The sequence below is a fragment of the Eublepharis macularius genome, chromosome 12 (assembly GCF_028583425.1).
Source record: "Eublepharis macularius isolate TG4126 chromosome 12, MPM_Emac_v1.0, whole genome shotgun sequence".
Classification (NCBI taxonomy): Eukaryota; Metazoa; Chordata; class Lepidosauria; order Squamata; family Eublepharidae; genus Eublepharis; species Eublepharis macularius.
Genome location: NC_072801.1, coordinates 76687611 through 76707865, shown reverse-complemented (window position 1 = coordinate 76707865; position 20255 = coordinate 76687611). Strand labels below are relative to the sequence as shown.

At 49.8% G+C, this 20255-nt stretch overlaps 1 protein-coding gene across 1 annotated transcript; it reads left to right on the top strand.

Moving 5' to 3' along the window:
* The first annotated feature begins 4098 nt into the window (after positions 1–4098).
* CDH24 (cadherin 24) lies at positions 4099–18926 on the top strand. The gene is given in 12 exon segments (XM_054992843.1): positions 4099–4317; positions 5603–5897; positions 8352–8471; positions 10667–10834; positions 12920–13110; positions 13662–13915; positions 14050–14186; positions 15040–15161; positions 15263–15377; positions 16886–16932; positions 16934–17135; positions 18151–18926. Coding segments are annotated over 12 exon segments (2385 nt in total). The 3' UTR covers positions 18666–18926.
* Positions 18927–20255: the final 1329 nt, after the last annotated feature.

Genomic DNA, 20255 nt, shown 5'->3' with positions numbered 1-20255 from the left:
GAGATGGGTGTGTGCATGCAGAACGTTGTGTTGGATGTGGCGTTGCCAAAATTGGTTGACCGACAGTGGATATGGGGAGGGAGGGAAGGAGGGAGAAGCAGACCTGTCTGTTTGGCTCAGGCAACAAAATACCTAAAGGCAACCCTTGACCTCACAAAAGTGGCCCAGTCTTTAGAAAGGGAACCTTCCACTGGACCCTGTGTCCATTTAATTTGCCAGATGGCTGCATGTAGTGAGATGTGAGGCTGATCCGCTGGCAAGATGGACCTTCTTCACCGGCTTTCCGACCTCCATAGTAAAGATGCAGGTTGGGGAAATGTCACCTGTGAAGGGAAACCTACTTGGCCTGCCAGCGTGTTGTGCCGACTCCTCTTTTTCTGGCCCAGCGGAGAGATTCCCCTGCATGCTCTTGCGGTGTCTGCCGTATTAGTGCCAGTTCCAATTTGGGAGAGCAACCTGTTGATTAGTGTGGGAACAAAAGACCCAGCGGACAGATGAAGAGCCGTTGAGCCCCTTATGGGCATATGTGAATGTCGCTCATGCAGGGCAGGCGAGGGAAGGAGAGGGCCAATCTCAGAACAAAAGTGCACATTGTGGCAGAATCTATTTGAATCAGAGGTGGGAGAGGGGAACCAAACACTGGTTGCAGCATTGGACTAAGGCAAAAGGTGCAGAACGTGGGGCCATGCTGTGAATGTGGGTTGATTCATCATCTTCCTCCAATGGCCCTCCAGGGAAACTTGCTTCTGGCCAGGTTGGTGAGACCTTAGACTCTACTCACCTTTCTTCTTAAAAAATAATAGAAATCCCACATCTCCTGACAGAAGGTGTTCCTTCCATTGCCGAACTACTTGGAACATTAGGAGGGGAGGGGGGGCGTTGTTCTGCTCCTGCTCCTTTCCCAGCCTCGGCTCTCTTATCTTCCTGTCATTTAAACCTGTTGCTTCCTATCCTTATCCTCAGCTGATAAGGCAAACTATTACTCTCCCTCTTCTTTCCGACATCCTTTTTCAGTATCTGAAATCTGTCCGCCCCCCCATAGCCTTAGAGGAGAGAAAAATGCAACCTATCCCGTTCTCCACAGGGACTAACCAAAGACATTTCAGTTGCCTCGGTGTGTGACCGCCCTGTGTAGTCAGAGAAGCTGGCCTCTCAGCTCCCTCTTTCCCCCTTTGCAAAATGGGGCAGGAACCCCATGAGTATGCAAATGATGCCTCTTTTGTTTGGAAGGAAGGAAGGACAGACAGATCCTATAGGGCAGGAGAAGGGGTGCAGGAAAGATGGGAAGGGATCAGGGCTTAGAGTTCAGCAAGGCTTAGCCCTAAAACCTGTTTTTTTTAACCAGGTAGTTCAGATTCTGGAAGGAGAGACACGTGTGTGGGGAAATGGCACCCAGCTATTTGGGGGCACTGTTGAGGGGAGGCTGCTTTGCACAGGTTTAAAGTCACCCCCCTCCCAGAGCTGGACTCTTTCTCCCTGGCTTCCCCCCTGCTTCCATGTCAGTGCACAGCACATGAGCTGTGCATCTCTGAGTGCCTGCAGCCAGCCAGACATCTCAGGGCTCCAGTCCAGCCCCTGAAAACAGATTTTGGGGCTGGGAGTGCAAGATCAGCAAGAGCAGCTGCCCCCCCTCCCCCCCACCAGGTGGGTTTCAAATTAAATCCAAAGTGGTGTGTGTGTTGGGGGGGGGAGAAGCAGCTTCTGGCCACGCACTCTCTCCCTCCTTTCTCTCCCCCCCCCCTTGCTCGTTTCCTTGCTGTTTATCTTCATTTCCGATCAATAAGGAGAAGCCAAGTGACTGAATCAGTTGTCGCTGGGAATGAATTACAGCGATTACAGCCTGGTGCCAAAGGGGGGGGAAGGAGGGGGGGGCAGGTGCTTTGGTGTTGTTTCCAGGAGAGGGCGCAGTTGGAACGGAGGGCTTTTATGGATCTCGGCTGGCAAGAATAGCGCTGGGCCAGCCAAGGTTGGGCTTGATTGCCTTGCAGGTTAATTGGGTTGAGCAAAGGACTCAGAGGGGAATTGTTAAGGAGCAAGGAGAGGCAGGCGGGCAAGGGACATGAATGCCCACAGAGCCACGGAAATACAAAGAGGGGGGGGCAGGCATGGCACTCATGCTTTCAAGGAAGAAAGGAAGGGATTTCTCAGCAGACCCAGCATCTTGAATGCAAGCCTGGGAAGGAAGGGATTTGAGAGGGACAAGAGGACCAGGGAAGAGGATGCTGTATGAGGTCAGCCTTTGGGGCTTGGAGATATCCTGGAGTTACAAATGACCTCCAGAGACTAGAGAGGTCAGTGACCCTGGAAAAAAGGGCTGCTTCAGCAGGTGGGCAGGCTCTATGACATTATCCCCTGCTGAAGTCCCACCCCTCCCCAGGCTCCAGCCCCCAGGCTCCAGCCCCAAATTTCCAGGAACTCCCCATGCCAGATCTGGCAACTCTATCAGCCATTGCCTTGGTTATGTGCTCAGTAGCCCAGAGCAGAGAGAACGATGGATTTGGGCCCTCTCCATCCTTGACAAAAGAGGTACATGCGCCATCCCTGTGAGGTTCTGTCAATACCCCAAGCAGAGAGATTAATGTGTCTCAAATATTTTGCTCAAGACTCCATCTTGACTCCCTGGTACATATTGTTGTCCCTGTCAGTCTCCATCTGTTTGCGCCACAGGGCCCAATTGGGCACTTTGGGGAGGTGGGTGAATTGTTTTTAAAAGACGTCCATGCAGAGAGGCTGTTACTTGGTCTTGTTCCGCCCTTCCTCGCCAATGCGTTTCTCTCTCTGCCTGTCCGTCCCTCGCTCCATCCATCATTTTTCTCTCTCCCTCTTTCTCTCTCTTGTCTCCAGGGCGGCCTGGGGAGCAAGACCTGAGGGGAATGTAGAACGAGAAAGTGAGAACAAGAGGGAGAGCTGCAGAGGGCAGAGAAGGAGAGAAGGGGGGGCAGGCGGGATGGATAGATAAATAATCTGCACGGATGGATGGATGGATGGGCAGATGGCTTAGATGAATAGTTAAGTGCTGTCTGCGGACAGGTTGGTGATAGGCAGGCGAATGTGAAGACGGGCATATTGAAGATCTCTGTGGACGGATGGATGAGTGCCCTGTGTGTGTTTAAGGAGATGGATGGGTGGCTCAGGAAGGAATGTGTGGGGAGGAAAAGGAAGAGGGGAAGGGTGGAAGGAGGGAGAGATGAGTCAAGTGCCAAGATGGGGTATGATCGGAAGGCTGCTTGGGACGGGCAAGCCAATGGCTGGCTGTGGGTTGACAGTGCAGTGGGGAGGTAGGTAGGCCTTTTGTGGGTCTGGAATCAGAAAAACAACTGAATTCAAGGTGTGCATTGGGAAGGATGCAGCACACTGGGCTTCCAGGTGAGAGAATTCCAGGTATAAGGCAGCAAAAGACAAAGAGGGTCAGATATGGAACTGAACCTGCCTCAATGGCAACCATGCAGGGGTGGATGACAACCCAGTCTGAGAAGGCCCCAAAGCAATGACATGTTGTGGGAGAGACCGGGCAAAAGGATAATCTCTAGTGGTGCTAATTCACCCAGTGCAGTGCCAAGGAAATCCACCTTTAGGAAACATGCCTGTTTTTTCAGAAGCAGGCAGGTTTCGCCTGCGTGGCAGTGTCTGAGCGCAAGAGATGCGTGCTAGCAGCCCCCTGCAATGTTGCAGAAGAAGCTGGGCGCTGCTGTCAGCTCATGAGAGGGCCTGGCAATGCTGGCAGCGTCACATGAGCCCAAAGGTAGCATCTGGAGTCTCTTGCTGCTTCTGGCATTGCCAGGGCAGAGCATATGCAGGTGTGTTCCTGCCTGGAGCAGCCTGCGTATCTCCCCCCCCCCCCAACTCTGGCCCTGGCAGATTAGAGAGAGGCCGAGAAGGAGTTGGATTCAATCTGACCAGACTTTTCTCATAGACCAATGGCTGTGAACAGAGCAGAAGGTGTGCAACTGGGTGGGTTAAGGTTGGCTGGCTCTTGTCTAGTATCCATTCTCCCTCTTCTCCTCAACAGATCCACCCAGATGGGGTAGCTGATCCTTATGGGCAATACCGACAAGTGGAATCCTCCTCTGCAGGAGGAGTGAACGGCACGGCTGAGTCATGGCCAGCTTTCTGCAGCTCTTGCTGGCCTGGTTGGGAGGCTGCGGCTGTGCGGGCCGGCTCGTGCCCCCCAGTCAGGGAACGAAAGCCGGATCCTTCCGAGGAAATGTGTCTCAGCGTTGGGAACGACCCCTGATGAGATCCCGCCGGAGCTGGGTCTGGAACCAGTTCTTTGTCATTGAGGAGTATGCTGGACCAGAACCTGTCCTCATTGGAAGGGTGAGCCCCAGGAGACCTGCCCCCCATTTTTGGTAGGGAGGGCAGGGGAAGGAGAATGGCCTAGGATGGGCTCCGTTGGGATGCATTCCGACCTTTGCACGGGAAATATGACCTTGTGGGGGTCCTTTGCTTTCCCCTCAACCTCCTCCCCCTTCCCATCATTCCTCTTTTGTGACCTTCCTTCCTGAGGCTCTACAGCCTACGCCTCAGCGGCCATTTGGAAATTCCTCAACATTCTTGTCGCTGACTCAAAAGATTAGGTTAAAAGTTCTTACAGGTTTGAAACAAACTGAAAGTTGTGTACTCTTTACTGGGATGTAGAAACAATAGAATATCCTTTTATAAGTGGGTTTGCAGTCAAGAAGAAGATGGTTCAAATGGTACCTCAGCGCTACACAAGCTGCTCTTTTTATTTATGTACTCCTTTATACCCCAGTGTTCTCCCCTGAGGGGACTCACCTCTCCTTTGTTTCATCCTCACAACAACCCTAAGAGGTAGGTTAGGCGGAGTGTGTGTGACTAGCCCAAGGTCACCCAGCAAGCTTCTATGGCAGAGTGGGGATCTGAACCCAGTCCGGCACTCTAACCTCTATACCATACTAGATCCCAGTGAGCTTCAATGTCATCATCTTCCCTCTATAACACAGAGACTATCTTAGCCAAGAAGCATAGTTTTAAAAGATAGAGCAGGCAGAGATCACTTCAGAAGATTTGTCAATTTCATCTTCGCCTCCCAGAAGATTCTGTTAATTTCACCTCTCTACACTAGGGTAGTTTAGAAATACAGAGCCAGAGATGAAACTGACAGGGCCTTCTGGGAGGCAAAGATTAAACTAACAAACCCTCTGAGGAGTGATCTCTGCCTGCTCTGTCTTTTTCAACTATGCTTCCTAGCTAACATTGCATCTCCCTACACTTGAGCGTCCCCGTGTAAGATGTCTTGTGTAGAGAGACAAGGAGACTATTGGCTGGGGGTGAAGGACAGGGAAGCAACAGGGACAAATTCTCATTTGTATGTAAACACATGAGGATACAGGAAGATGTGCGCCCTGTGTGAAGACCTTGGATTCTCATGCATGCACACACCTTCTATGTCTGGTAACTCTCCCTGCCCTGCCCCTCTCTGAGCTTGGTGCATCTCACCCAATGACAGCCAGAGACCCTTTTGCTTATGCCCACCCCTTCCAGACGGTTCATTGTTGCCCCCTCCGCCAGACCCCATAGCCCATTAGAATGCGGATAATTTTTGCTTGTTGCTGTTATCTCTGCTCTATTTCTCGGATAGCTTCACACGGATGTGGACCGTGGCGAGGGCCGCATCAAGTATGTGCTGACCGGAGAGGGGGCAGGCACGGTGTTTGTGATTGATGAGAAGACGGGCAACATCCATGTCACCAAAACGCTGGATCGGGAAGAGAAAGCCCAATATACTTTGCTGGCTCAAGCTGTGGATCGGGCATCCAACCGGCCTTTGGAGCCACCGTCTGAATTCATTATCAAAGTTCAAGACATCAATGACAACCCGCCCATCTTCTTGCAAGGCCCCTATCATGCCACCGTGCCGGAGATGAGCAATGTGGGTGAGTGTGACACGCCTAGCTGGGGAGGGTGCCTCTTAACTGACAAATAGGTGAATTTTTTAAAAATAGTACTCTGCAGCTAATTATAAATTTCCCTACTACCACTTACCCAAATATAATCCAAGTCTCCAATCACAGTGAAACAAAGAAATATGAGTTTTATTATTTCCAAACAAAGCTTAGATGCATGTTCTCTCTTTAATTCATTTGCACAAAGGACAGTTACATCAGAGAATCTTATATATCTTTGCACGAATTGTTTACAGAATAAAAGATCAAAAAGGTTGATACAAACAACTCTTCAGAATTACATTTTTCCAGGATACATGGCATCCCATAAGCTTGAGTGACAAGACAGTCAGACCCCACTATAAGAGAGAGATCCAGAGGATCTCATGCATCTGACAAAGAGAGCTGTGGCTCCCGAAAGCTTAAGCCACAATAAAATTGGCTAGTCTTAAAGGTGCTACTGGACTCTTCACTATTTCACTATAAGACAAACACCTCAAATCCTGGAGCCACACTTTGTTATGAGTTCGAAGTACTTGTGGGAAGAAGCTTTGTCCAATAAAATCTTAGCTATGGAACAAAAGCAAGAGGATGTTTCCAGTTGCCAGAGCTTTCTCACTTGTGTTGAGATCATGCAGAGAAAGAATTCCCCACTAAAGCAAGTTTTCCCCCTTCTGTGTGAATGTCTTGCTTGAATAATGCTCGCATATGGCTTCTAGAAGAGGGGTCCAAGAAAAGTCCCTTAACACTGACCCACAGAGTGCTCTTCTGTGCCTATCCTGGGAAGAAGTTCTTGAGGAAAATGCGGAATGATTAGCAGGGCCTGAAAAATGATTAATAATATAGACATCAAGGGCAAACTGAACCGGAGTGCAAAAGACTCAGGGCTCTTTCTTCCCCAGGAAAAGATGACAGGAAAATGCTCCTTTCTGCTGGGCCTGTAGTAAGTTCAGAGCTTGCTCTCCCCCCACTCTTGTCCCACTCTCTGCAGGAGCAGTCAGAAAACGGAGGCGAGGAAAATCCCTCCCGCTGAGTCCCAGCAGGAGACGAGTTCAGATTCATCTCCTTCTTGCCTCCCCCGGGGGAAACACAGATTCTGGAGGGAGAAGGGCTCCTTCTGTCAGGTCCCTTTCAGGATCAGAGCTCAGATTCCTCCGTCTCCTGCCTTCCAGGCACGGAGAACACAAGTCCAGGAGGCTCTCGCTGGCAAACTCCTCTCTGTCGATTGTGCCTCCATGTTAATTCGTGTGTGAGGGCGACCAGTTTGATTTTTATGCCTCAGGCACCAAACCGCCCTGAGCTGGCCTTCTGCCTTGAGTGTCGACAGCCATAAAAGTTTTAAGTGAGAGTGACGGTGTGGCTCATTCTTGATTCCCGTACACATCAGTCCAAATTCCTGCAGGCCACTGGGACGTACAAATCAGGACTAGATCTTTAAGAGCAGGCCCGCATAGCTTGTGAAGTGCCACAGGGGTTGTGTCAGGACTCCTAAAAGCAGCACAACTCATGTTTCGGAACAGCTGATGCACCGTTTTGCTCTGAAAAAAAATTGCTGGCGCGCTTCACTCTCGCTTCGTTTCTCTCCCCCTTCCCCATCCTATGTTACTTCGTGGTCTAGGCATGATTACTGACTGGCAAGAGGCTGGAACAGTGACTCAGGCAGAGACCTAATGGGTAGTCTTGACTCTAGGCAGCGCCATCCTGCTATATCTGTGCACTGGGAGGGATTGATTCAATCACACTCCATGCTGACTCACAGCAGAATGAACCATCCCAGCAGAGGCTGATGGGTGGGGGGCAAACTCAAAGCAGTAAATCATGCAGAGACCCAGCAGGAAGCCTACTGTAGGGAGGGGGTATGGGGGGGCACAGGTGCATTTAAGTATTTTATTTCTTGCCGCATACCATTTGGAAATGACTGTTTTAGCCTGACTGAAGTTGACATCCACAAGCAGTACCCTGCAGAATCTGGGGGATATTCTCATCTACCCAAGTAGATCACCGTTGTTTGTTTTGGAGTTTTATGACCACTCTTCCATTTTTAATGTATTTTATTGATTGGGTTTTTATGGAGGTCTTAGACGTTAGCTGCCTTGACGACTCTTTCGAGCCACATGGTGGGGTACCGACTGCCAAAATTAAAATAAATAAAACAGCACCTCATCGGACTCCCACACCCCATAGCAAAAAATAGGATTGTCAAATTTCCAGCGTTTATAGGTTCTGCCTCCCAGCTATTTCACCAAATTCTTCCTGATGGGCCACCCACGAATGGTAGATCTGCGGCCAAGATGGAAAGCTTCCTCGTGCCGTTATAACACTGCTAGTTGGGTCCAAGACTTTCTCTGGCCTTGTGTTAATGAGGTCCGCCCCTCAACCCGACACACGTAACTGGCCTCTTAACAGATCAGTTTGCACTTTTTTCATTCTGCCCCATTTCTCCAGGCACGTCCGTGATCCAGGTGACGGCTCACGATGCAGATGATCCAGCCTACGGGAACAGCGCCAAGCTGGTCTATACGGTACTCGAGGGGTTGCCGTTCTTCTCCGTCGACCCCCAGACGGGTACACAATGGGGAGGGGGGATAGATGTGGGGTGGGCAGTGTTACAAACATCACCACATTGTGGGAGGAAGGAGAGACTGGGGCGAGAGGCATGTGGTCTGCTTATGGGAGGGGGGGCTGGTGCATGTTAATTGATTTAGATATCCTTGTGGGCTTGGAAACACAAGCCGAGTCTGCATGGGCCAATTTGCTGGTTCAGTTCCCATACTGCAGCGTTTTTTCCGTTACCGTCTGCACCACGACTAGTCATTCCAGCCACTATGTGGCTTTCCCCCAACTTTCCTGGGAGCACTTATACCCCAATTTTTTTAAAAAAATCTGCTTTGTGGTAGGCTGTTTCCCCGTGCATACTCTTTATTCCGTTTTTGGTGTTCCACCCTCTTCCCCCCCTATCCCGCCCCCTGCCAGCCCACTGCATTGTGATTGGCTACTCTCATCTAGTCAGCCCCTCCCCCTCCCCTCCCATTCTTCCTTGCTCCCCTCTTCCCTCTTTTTAACTTTTTTTTAAAGTCCGGCGCAGGATCGATGAATCAGTGGTTTGAAAGCACAGGGGGAAGTTCCCTTTTTATTCTTTTTGCTTTGGCACGGGTGGGAATATTGTATAGGGGGCTAAATATCTGGGTATCGTAGTTGGTAGTAATCCATTTAAACATAGGGTGGCAAACATAGTCCAGAGAGCTACCCTCCATCCAATCACAGCATCCCTGAACAAGGCCCTCTGTCCTTCTTAGGTCTGTATTTCAGACCTAATCTTAAGAACATGTCCTGGGACTGAGGCCTGGCTAGCCTTTGCTCAAATTAAGGCCATTTCCACACACGCTTAAAGGGACAGACCACTCAGCGAACATTGACGGCTTTCCCCCTTCACTCCAGGTGTCTCCGTTTTCAAAACGGTTGCAGACTGTTTGGCTTCCATTTTGTTGGTGCCATTTTGGGGACCATGGGAAAGTGCGTTCCCAGAAAAGATGCCAAAAAAGAGAAGCCAAACAGCCTGCAACCGTTTTGAAAATGGAGACATCTGTAGTGGAGAGGAAAAGCCACCAGCATTTAGTGAGTGGGCCGTCCCTTTTAAGGACGTGTAGAAACGGCCTAAGTCTTGGGCAAAGGGAAGAAATGCAAAATTCTGAATGTATAGGGGCTGTCTTCTTTGAAGGGGAGCATGCCACCCCTCTGCCTAGTACTTTGGTGCTGTTGGTGTAACATGTTTATTATAAAATATAGTGCTACACCAAAATTGCAGGGTTGGGAATGATAGAACTGAGCAAGCACTGTGCAGTGGGGTATGTGATTAAAGGAAGCAGTCTTCGAGAGGACCGTTCAACCTCTGAGCCCCCTCTTTGTCTCCTCTGTTCATTTACCAGTGGCCGACTGGGCCATCTGCTTAACTCCCCATCCATATATTCATGTTTACGGTCACAAGCGTCCAAGGAGCCCACTGGGTCAATGCTCTTCCCATTTATCCACTTTGTAACTCACTGATTCGTGATCTTTGCCCACTTTTGCCTCTGGCTGGTTCTTCCACATCTTGGTTTCTTCTTTCTCACTCGTTTTAACAGAGTAGGTTCAGGGCTTTTTTTTAGCTGAAAAAAGCCCTCCAGCTTGGTGCGGAGGGCAATCTAAACTCCCCTCTGTCTGGAGATCAGGGGCCGGGGCCGCCAGCCATTGACTATTTTCGCTAAGGGTGATTTATACTTTTAAAAACTCCCTCCTTGTTCCAGCTTACCCAAAGGCCGTTTCCACACGGCTTACCTTGTTCTGGAAAACAGCAAAATTGCACGAGAAGACGCTGTTATCGCGTCTTCTCGCCCAATAACAGCGTCTTCTCGCACAATTTCGCACGATAACAGCATCTTCTCGCACTATTTTGTGCGAGATTTCGCTGTTTTCCGGAACAAGGTAAGCCGTATGGAAATGGCCAAAGTGACAGCATTGGCCCTGGGAGAATATGTGCACTTTGAGCGTGCACATGTGGTACCAGGGGCACCACCTCCTGCCAAGAGTTGCCCCCTGTACAGGCAACCCGCTGAGTTCCACTACCTCTTTTCCCAGATAAAAAGCCCTGAGTAGGATTAATTGCAATTGTGGAGTGTGTGCTAGGAACATTTGGAAATGTACATACCCATCCATCTGGCTCTCTTTATTCAGTTTGCCCTTTCTAATTCTCCTTGTTTTCTCTTTCTCACCGGCAACGGCAGGCGTGATTCGTACGGCAACCCCCAACATGGACCGGGAAACGCAACAGGAGTTCCTCGTTGTGGTGCAGGCCAAAGACATGGGGGGGCATGCAGGAGGGCTGTCTGGAAGCACCACAGTCACAGTCACACTTAGTGATGTCAACGACAACCCACCCCGCTTTCCACAGAGTGAGTTGGAAAAGTTTGGTTGGCTTTGTGTCTCAGTTGTTGTCATGGGGCCAAGCCACAAGTGGCAAATGACACTTGAACAGCAAGTGAACAGACTCACATGTATTCCTCCCTGCAAGTGGAGCACCAGTGAACAGGCAGGAATACATGTGAGTCTGTTCACTTGCCGTTCAAGTGTCATTCGTCACTTGTAGCCTGGCCCCATCTTTCGTCATAGTTGTATGGAGGGAGGCACTTGAGTGCCACATGGAAAGGCTTGCAGCTGACTGGAGAAACAGAGAAACCATGGGTCTTAGGGACTGACCTGGCCAGATTTGAAGAAAGATCTATAGTCTTTGCTGAGCTTGCTGCTTCAAAGTGACCAAAACAAAGCAAAAATGCACGGCTCTCTAGCAATCTTTGCAGTTCATTAATTAATTAATTTTTCCACCTATGGACTGCCTGTTCAGAGCTAAGGTTTTACAAAAGACCATTGCGAGACCTTTGATCTAAGCTATCTACCTGCTCAGGCTTAGAAAAGCTTCTGAATTATGTTTAGGTGAGTAGCCGTGTTGGTCTGCAGTTGAACAGCAGGATTTGAGTGCAGTGGCACCTTAGAGACCAACAACATATTCAGGATGTAAGCTTTCGAGAGTCAGAAGTCCCGAGTCCTTCTTCAGACACCTAGGGAGCAATGATTCTTGAAAGTTCAAACCCTCAAAATCTTGTCAGTCTCTAAGGTGCCACTGGACCGAAATTCTTCTGAATTATGTTCTTTGCAAGGAAAAGCAAATGGTGCCCACGATAGCTGTGAAAATCTAATTGCCCCTTTCAATCTGCTGTTCGACATAAAACTTGGTATTACAAAGATTTTAAAAATATTTTAGAAACACAGAAATATTTCAGACAAATTTGCAACATTTTCCACGGCTTCCTCGTTTTTGCATTCATGAGGTATAAAGTAGTTGGGGTAAAAGGATGGTGACTTGAAGATCGGGGCCGATTCCAGACGGCCCTCCGCCTCCCGAAACGTTGCGCGTCGTCGCACGGGAAACGCGAAATATCGCGTTTTCTCGCGCGAGTTTTGCGCAAGGCCGCGCAAAACTCACGCGAGAAAATGCGGTATTTCGCGTTTTCCGCGCGACGACGCACGACAACGCGCAACGTTTCAGGAGGCGGAGGGCCGTCTGGAATCGGCCCAGGAGGACGAGACTAAATCTTCCTTCTTTTTAATATTTATATTAATCAGGCACACCTGTGGAAATACATAGATCCAGGGCTTTTTTTCAGCAGGAACGCGGTGGAACGGAGTTCCGGCACCTCTTGAAAATGGTCACATGGCCGGTGACCCTGCCCCCTGATCTCCAGACAGAGGGGAGTTTAGATTGTCCTCCGTGCCACGCTGTAGCATGGAAGGCAATCTAAACTCCCCTCTGTCTGGAGATCAGGGGGTGGGGCCACCGGCCATGTGACCATTTTCTCCAAGGGCAACCCACTGAGTTCCACCACCTCTTTCCCAGAAAAAAGGCCCTGCATAGATCACAAATATTGCCTCCCTCAGGGGTTCCCAATGTGTTGCCCACGGGCACCTTGGTGCCAACCAACACCTCTTCTGGCTCCCACCAAGTGCTTTTAAAAGGTGAGTGGGGCCAGGTGAGGCTTTTGCCCAGGAGGGCTTCTGATTGGCTGAGCAGATTTTTTAAAATGTTGCTTTGGGAGCAGCTGCCACCACAGCACAAGGTATGTTAATTTTAAAAGGCATCCTCTTAAACAGATCTTTTGCCTGAAATGTTGAAGAATCATGATTAGATTTATGCATGATATCACTCCCTGACCTTTTGTGGTTGTCCCCATCTCCTGTGGCAGCCATTTTGTGGTTGTGCACATGACCCAGTGTCAGAATTGCAAAGGTACCTGCAGGCTTAAAAACAAGCCCTACGTGGTCTAGCGGGGGGCCCAAGCAAGACTGCTGGCAATGGAAGAAGTTCTCTTAGCTGGAACACCATTGTGGCTTTAGAATTTTTGGTATATGTGTTGTGTTATCCTTTCTTTGACATTGACACGAACGTTTCCTATGTCCTCTTCTGTGCCATGACCAATTTGCAGGCTCCTACCAGTTTTCTGTGGTGGAGAGTGCGCCTCCTGGCTCCGCAGTGGGACGGCTGCGGGCACACGACCCTGACGAAGGAGAGAACGCGTTGCTAGCCTACAGCATCCTGGATGGAGGAGATGGAGCCGAGGCTTTTACCATCCACACCGATGCGCTGGGGCAGGATGGAATCATCACTGTACGGAAGGTTGGTAGAGGAGTTCCCGTTTGAAGTGAACCCTGGAATTAGGGGTCCCTGATCCTCCTTCCTTCCTTACCCCCAGGGATCCCCTCTACCCCCAAGGGCAATGAAGGATGGGAGCGGAGGCTGATGAAGACAGGTCGAGCAAAAGCAGTGGAGTAAGTTATGACATGCCAGGGGTAGCGGTTGCCAGTGGAATGCTCAGGAAATGGGTTTGACCTCACCTGGAATAGGCTATGCAGGGCCTGCAGCAAATCATAATACAAGGTTGGGAGCCGTCAGCCAGGCCTGAGGCATGCCTAGTTCATTTCTCTAACTCCACTGACTAAGGCCTGAACCTTAGTTATAATCTCTCAGGAGCCCCTACCCGATCAGTTTTTGCCTGGATGGCTGGGTGACTCCAAGAGATTACCCCGAATATTCCCTTCCCTTTCCCTCCAGAATTCGAGATTAGCACAAGTCTCTTCCCGTACTCCAGCACTGATCTTCTACCATAACATTTTCTTCCCCTCCTCTGTTTTGGCTTTTCCAATACCTTCCTACCTCCTGCGGTGCAGCCCCTCGACTTTGAGTCCCGCCGCTCTTACACCTTCCGAGTGGAGGCCACCAACACACTGATTGACCCTCAGTACATCCGTAAAGGGCCTTTCAAGGATGTGGCAACAGTCCGTATTGCAGTCGAGGATGCCGACGAGCCTCCAGCGTTCTCACGACCTGAGTACCGCCTTGCGGTCTACGAGAATAGCCCTCCGGGGACCCTCGTGGGCAAAGTGACTGCTGTGGACCTTGATTCCCCAAGCAGCGTCATCCGGTAACAGCAGAGGGCAACTGTACAAGTGGGGTGGGAGTGCTGGTGGTGTGTCTGTGTGTGTAAAGTTACAGTTACTCCATTTATACCTGGTTGCCATGACAACCTGATACCCCAGGTTCCCCCCCATCTTCTAGATACTCTATCTTGCCGCACACGGATCCGGAGCGCTATTTCAGCATCAACCCCCAGGATGGGACGATTCTGACTTCGATGCCTCTTGACCGGGAGGTGATGCCCTGGCATAATTTGACAGTGGTGGCAACAGAACTTGGTAAGGGTCAGGTGGGTTTGTGTGGCGAGGGGGAAGCCATCATGGCTCTCTATTTGTGGGTCCGATTTCCCCATTGGCAAATATTTATCCATTGTCTCTTTCCTCCTTCATGTCCATGTGTCATTTGTGTGTGGTTGGTGCATGGGTTTTTTTTTTGTGCAACCCTTCCATCTGCCTGCCTCTCACGTTTGCATCATGTTGGCTATGCGGGGTGATGCCTGTTTTGCAAATCAATTGTGTGGGACTGGTGGCCTGTTCTATGCACCATTGTGTGGGCTGTCTCTGGGGGAACCTGTGCCTTTCTTGTGCATGGCTGCCTGGTGTTTATGTGTTGCTTCTGTGTGATTGCTTGTTTATGGCATACTGGTCACGTGGTGTGTACGTGCATTCCCTGCCCATGCTAAATGTGCCTGCACCTTTCTGTATGCCTGTCACACGTACAAATTCTGGATTGTGACTGCTGCGTGCTTGGGGGGCGGGGGGCTGGTCCCTTTGGCCTGGATGTTGCCTATGCATTATCTTTTGCTCTGCTTTCATTCTTCTGCTGACTGCTGTACTGTGGCAACCGATGGTCATGTGTGCCTTGCATGTTATTCTGTCTCACTGGCATCTATGTATTGCAATGCCCTGGCCTGGCCTGGGTGGGTGGGCAATGTGATTTTTTTTAAATGTGGCTGTTTGCTCCTTTGGATAACCCTCTGTTGCTCATGTCTGCTGGCCGTATGTCATTCTATGCCATTCCCATATTGGACTGGGGTACGCTGGGCATGGCTTTGTTTTTATTGCACTGCGCTGGTGTGTGTGTGCGTGTGTGCACGACATGTCTTCTCCCCATCCCCTCTCTTGCTCTCAGACAGCCCTGCACAGGTCTCCCATGCTCAAGCGGCCGTCCAAATCCTCGACGTCAATGATAACCCACCCCAACTGGAGCACGGTTACGAGCCTTTTCTGTGTGCCAGTGCTGCTCCTGGTCAAGTAAGTGCATGCCGGGACACTGGAGCTCAATGGGTCAGAGCCAGGGAGAGTGCTGGAGAGGATGCCCTGCGTTCATCCTTTCCTGTTCTGTCTCTTGCCAGTTGATCCAGTTGATCCGGGCCGTAGATCGGGACGAGGATGGAAACATGAGCCGCATCATCATCCGCTCCCCACTTGGGACAAGGGAACCCAACGTCACCGTGCGAGATAACAAGGGTGAGAGTGGCACCCACGTCTGTCTTCCCTGCACGTTCCCTAATGTGCCCTGTTGGCCGCATTGCCTGTACACTTTATTTTCTCAACCATGTGGACTAGGAACTTATTTTAAAAACAAAAAGTGAATTTCTTCAGAATCCAAGGGCATTAGCCATGTTAGACTGTAGATGCAAAATAGTACAAAGTCCAATAGCACAGGTGGATTACAAAGCCAGACACGACAGGGTCCCAAAGCTGATTCATCAGTCATTGAGTAAAAAGTATAATCTGCCAGTATCAAAGAATTCATGGAAACGTCAGGTAGAAAAGGTGCTAGAAAACGATCCAGTCAAGAGCTTATGGGATTTTAGAATTCAAACTGATCGACACCTTGAACACAATACACCAGACATAACAGTTATGGAAAAAAATTGAAAGGTCTGAACAATTAACACTGCAATTCCGGGGGATGCCAGAGTCGAAGAAAAAGAACAAGAAAAAAATATTAAATATAGAGATCTGGCAATAGAAACCACTTGACTATGGATGAAGAATACAACAGTAGTCCCCGTTGTCATCAGGGCACTGGGAACTATTTCGAAAAGCTTCGCAACTTATATGGAAAAACTGCAGCTTTCTGATATAACACCTACAGAATTGCAAAAGACTGCATTACTTGGAACAGCGTATATACTACACCAGGGGTGGGCAAATTGCGGCCCGCGGGCCACATGCGGCCCGCTACAGAGTTTTTTGTGGCCCGCCAAGACAGTCAGAAAAATCCGCCTTGAACCGAGATTTCCTTCATTTCCTTCATTCCTACATTTGTAGGATGATATGAAATTAGCACAATAAATAAATTGAATAAAACTACCACTATTTTATTTAATTTATATTTATTGATTTTTATGATACAATTTATACCTTTTCTGAAATGCAAAGTTAACTAATGAATGCAATCATTTTAAAAGGTGCGGCCCTCTGCTAACCTCCGCTCCCACAAAGTGGCCCCCGAGCCAAAACAATTGCCCACCCCTGTTACTACACTGATACCTGGCTGATGCTTAGGTCTCTAGTGAAAACTTGTATCAGCTCAGCAAAGCCAATCAATTATAACATGTGAACTTTATTTACTATTGATTGTGTTTGTGAAAATATAACAACAACAACAACAACAGCTCTTGTAGACAGATTAGTGCATCATTCAAAGCGGTGAACAAAATCAGTGTTATCATTATCCCCACAATACAGCTAGGGAGCTGGGGCTGAGAGGAGTGGCTTACCCAAGGCTGCCTGCTGAGCTCATGGCAGTAGTGGGAGTCAAACCAGCAGAATGCTGATTCACAGCCCAACCACTTAACCACTATGCCGCTTTTCTGCGTGTGCATGTGTGCGCACATGCACACGCACGCTGGTCAGATACTTTTTAAGCTGGAATATTTGGGGGGCTTAACTTGTAAAGAAAAGCCTACTGTTAGAGGGGGACCTAAATTCACCCTTCTCTAACACACTCCACCCCTCTTCTCCAGATAACTCTGCTTCTTTGCTTCTCCGTGCTGCTCGTCTACCTGCACAAGGGGGGGTCCTTGCTGGTGCCGCTGGAGCTAGTGGATGGCGGCTCCCCCACCCGCACCGGCTCCCCTACTCTGACTGTCAGCATTTGCCGGTGTCGACGTGACGGGGCCATGCACTCGTGCGGGCCTGAAGCCCTGGGATCTCCCGCTGGCCTCAGCACAGGAGCTCTACTTGCCATCCTTGCCTGTGTTGGCACTCTTCTTGGTGAGCAAGGCCCTGGAGGGATAGTAGGTTGGCCCTAAGGGTAGGGTCAGGGACGGGTTTGCAGAACGGTGGGTCCTGCAGGTGGATTTGCAGCAAAAGTAGGAAGGAACTGTTCATCCTAGCATTAGGATTGCCAGCTTTGAGCTGGGAAATTCCTGGAGATTTGGGGGTGGAGCCTGGAGATGGTGGAGTTTGGGGAGGGGAGGAACTACAGCAGGGTATAACGCCATACAGTTCGCCCTCCGAAGCAGCCATTTTCTCTAGGGGACCTGATCTCTGTGGCCTGGAGATCAGTTGTAATTCTGGGAGATCTCCAGCCACCACCTGGATGTTGGCAACCCTGATGGCTGTCCACCCATCAGGAAATATAGCTTTGAATCACGAAGGACTTCCAAAACACTGGGTGGAACTGAGAGCGGGACCACAAGTGACGCCTGACACAGGTTGGACACTTGTCAGCTTCCCTCAGGTTTTGGCGGGAAATGTAGGCAGCTTGGCGGAATGTTGGACAAGTGACAGTTGAAAAGTCCATTGGACAGCAGTTGGAGAGCCAAGCTGCAAGACCAGGATGCCTACATTTCCCATCAAAACTTGAGGGAAGCTGACAAGTGTCCAACCTGTGTCAGGCGTCACTTGTAGCTTGGCTCTCAGAGACCTGACAGACGAGGAGGGGCATTGAGATTTCATGGGGGCAGGGCAACAGCTATAAAGTCAGGAGAACTGTTAATATGAAATTTCATTTGTATGGAATTTCCAGATCATAAGCTCAGAGAGGGGAAATCCACCAATGGCCAGGCAAACTGGGCAGAAGGCCTCCGGGGGAACCAGAGGTTCAACCACGAGTCTCTGGGGAGTGGGAAATGTTGAGGCTGAATTCTGCAAGGAACCCCCGGAAGAATGGAGAGCAGCAATATGGGGTGGGGGCTGATGTTCAATCTGGCTAACAACACGTGCTCATCTCCACCTGTTTTATCCATGCCGCCGTCTCCATTGGCACATCCCGATTCTCGTTCAGCGCTGGTGTTGCTGTTTATCGCCCTCCGGAGGCAAAAGCAGGCGGCCCTGTTGCCCTTCGAAGAAGAAGATGTCCGTGAGAACATCATCACTTACGACGACGAAGGTGGGGGTGAAGAGGACACCGAGGCCTTCGACATGGCTGCCTTGCAGAACCCAGACGCCGCCCCGCCACCACCGCAGCAGCGTCGCCTCCTCCGCCGTGATGTGCTGCCCCGCCCTCATTTCCCACCTTCCTTGGCCACCCGTGTGCCCCCACAGCCCCATGATGTGGCCAGCTTTTTGGCTGCCCGCCTGAGCGAAGTGGATGCTGACCCCTCGGTCCCTCCCTACGACTCCATCCAGGTGTATGGCTACGAGGGGCAGGGCTCCTCTGCGGGCTCCCTCAGCTCCCCCAGCTCCTCATGTGCTGGCGACAGCGAGGCAGGTGGATATGAGTACCTGGAAGAATGGGGGCCGCTCTTCCGAACACTGGCTGAGCTGTACGGGGCCCCGGAAGGGCCACCCCCAACTTGAAAGAAACCATGGGGGGGCACCTCTGTGGAACGGCACTGTCTCCAATCCCTCTCGGTCCCTCTTGTGTTGATTATTCTTTTCTCCCTTTCGGTTCATTAACTTTTTTGTTCTCTGCTGAACTTGTCCATTGGAGAACACTTTTTCTTTGTCATGCTTGTTTGCATTGCCTCGGACTCTTCTTCCTAGTTTCTGTGTCATCCTCATTTTTTCCTGTCTCTCTTCCTACCGTTGGTTTGCTATTGTTACTATTCAAGCTCTTCATCAGGCCTTCCACCTTTCCTTTAAATTGCTTTGGGCTCCCTCCCTCCCTCCCTCCCTCCCTCCCTCCCTCCCTTTCTTTCTTTCTTTCTTTCTTTCTTTCTTTCTTTCTTTCTTTCTTTCTTTCTTTCTTTCTTTCTTTCTTTCTTTCTTTCTTTCTTTCTTTCTTTCTTTCTTCTTTCTTTCTTTCTTTCTCTCTCTCTCTCTTTCGTTGACTCTTGATTCTCCTTTCCTCAACTTCCTCCATCCAGTTTGCACTTCCCTTCCTCTTCCCTCAGTGCATCCTTGTCTAAGTACCTCTTTCCTCCTGCATTCAGCGGTTTATTCATTTTTCTGTTTCTCTGCCATTCACGTTGTCCTGTTTCATAGTCTGGGTCCTCATTTCATCTTACTGTACCTGTGCTGTGTTTATTATGTTCTCTCCCCTCCCCATGGCCTCTATCTCCCTGACCCCATATAAATTACTCTATGCATTCATTCTCTCCCAGAGTCCTTTGGTACCAAACTCCCTCCCCACCCAGACCCTAACTATACAGTCTTGCCAGCATGGATTTACCTCTCATTAAACTTGCAGCTTCCCACGACCTGACCGTGGAACTGGTCAGCCAGGGCAGGGTTTTGAGCACCCGCCCCTTCCCAGGATCCCTGGGCATCATGGCTGGGGATGGTCGGGTGGGTGGTGGACCGAACGTGGACTCTGCCCCCTGGATAAAGCCTTCCTCTTCAGATTCCATATTGGGACTTTCTATATCCAGGACAATTTTATTCCAGGGAGCTAATGCATAATCAGTATCAGGTGGGGGCATCCATGTTATAATTTCGTAATAAACAATTTATTTTCTAAAATAAAAGAATTTTGGTGTGAGTTTTGTGTGTATGTGTAAACCATGAGAACTGTTGCAAGCCGTGGAAAAGGTGAGGGCTCTAGCCCGGTCTGGACGTGGCGTATAATGGGTTGACATGGAGGGATGTTTAAAACCAGCTTTCATCAGTCCTGAGAAAGGGACCTGGTATCGGAAGAGTTATAGCTCCTCTGCGCTTCGCCTTTTCACTATGAAATCCTTTTTAAACGTTAAGCGGAGTCCTTGTCTAAAGTATGCTCAGGTAGTCAAGGTCTAAAGCCACAAATCTTTAAACACTTCCATTGTAGAGAGTGGACACCCCAATATTTCTTTCCCCACTTCTTCCCCATCCCAGATTTAAAAAAATAAAGACTGGTGGTGCAGAATGATGCCGTTGAGACAGGCAGATTTATCTGTACTTATTGCCTTTCATGGCCTTTGGACCTCCCTGTTTGCAATTTTATATGACAAAAATATCTGCCTGCTGAGG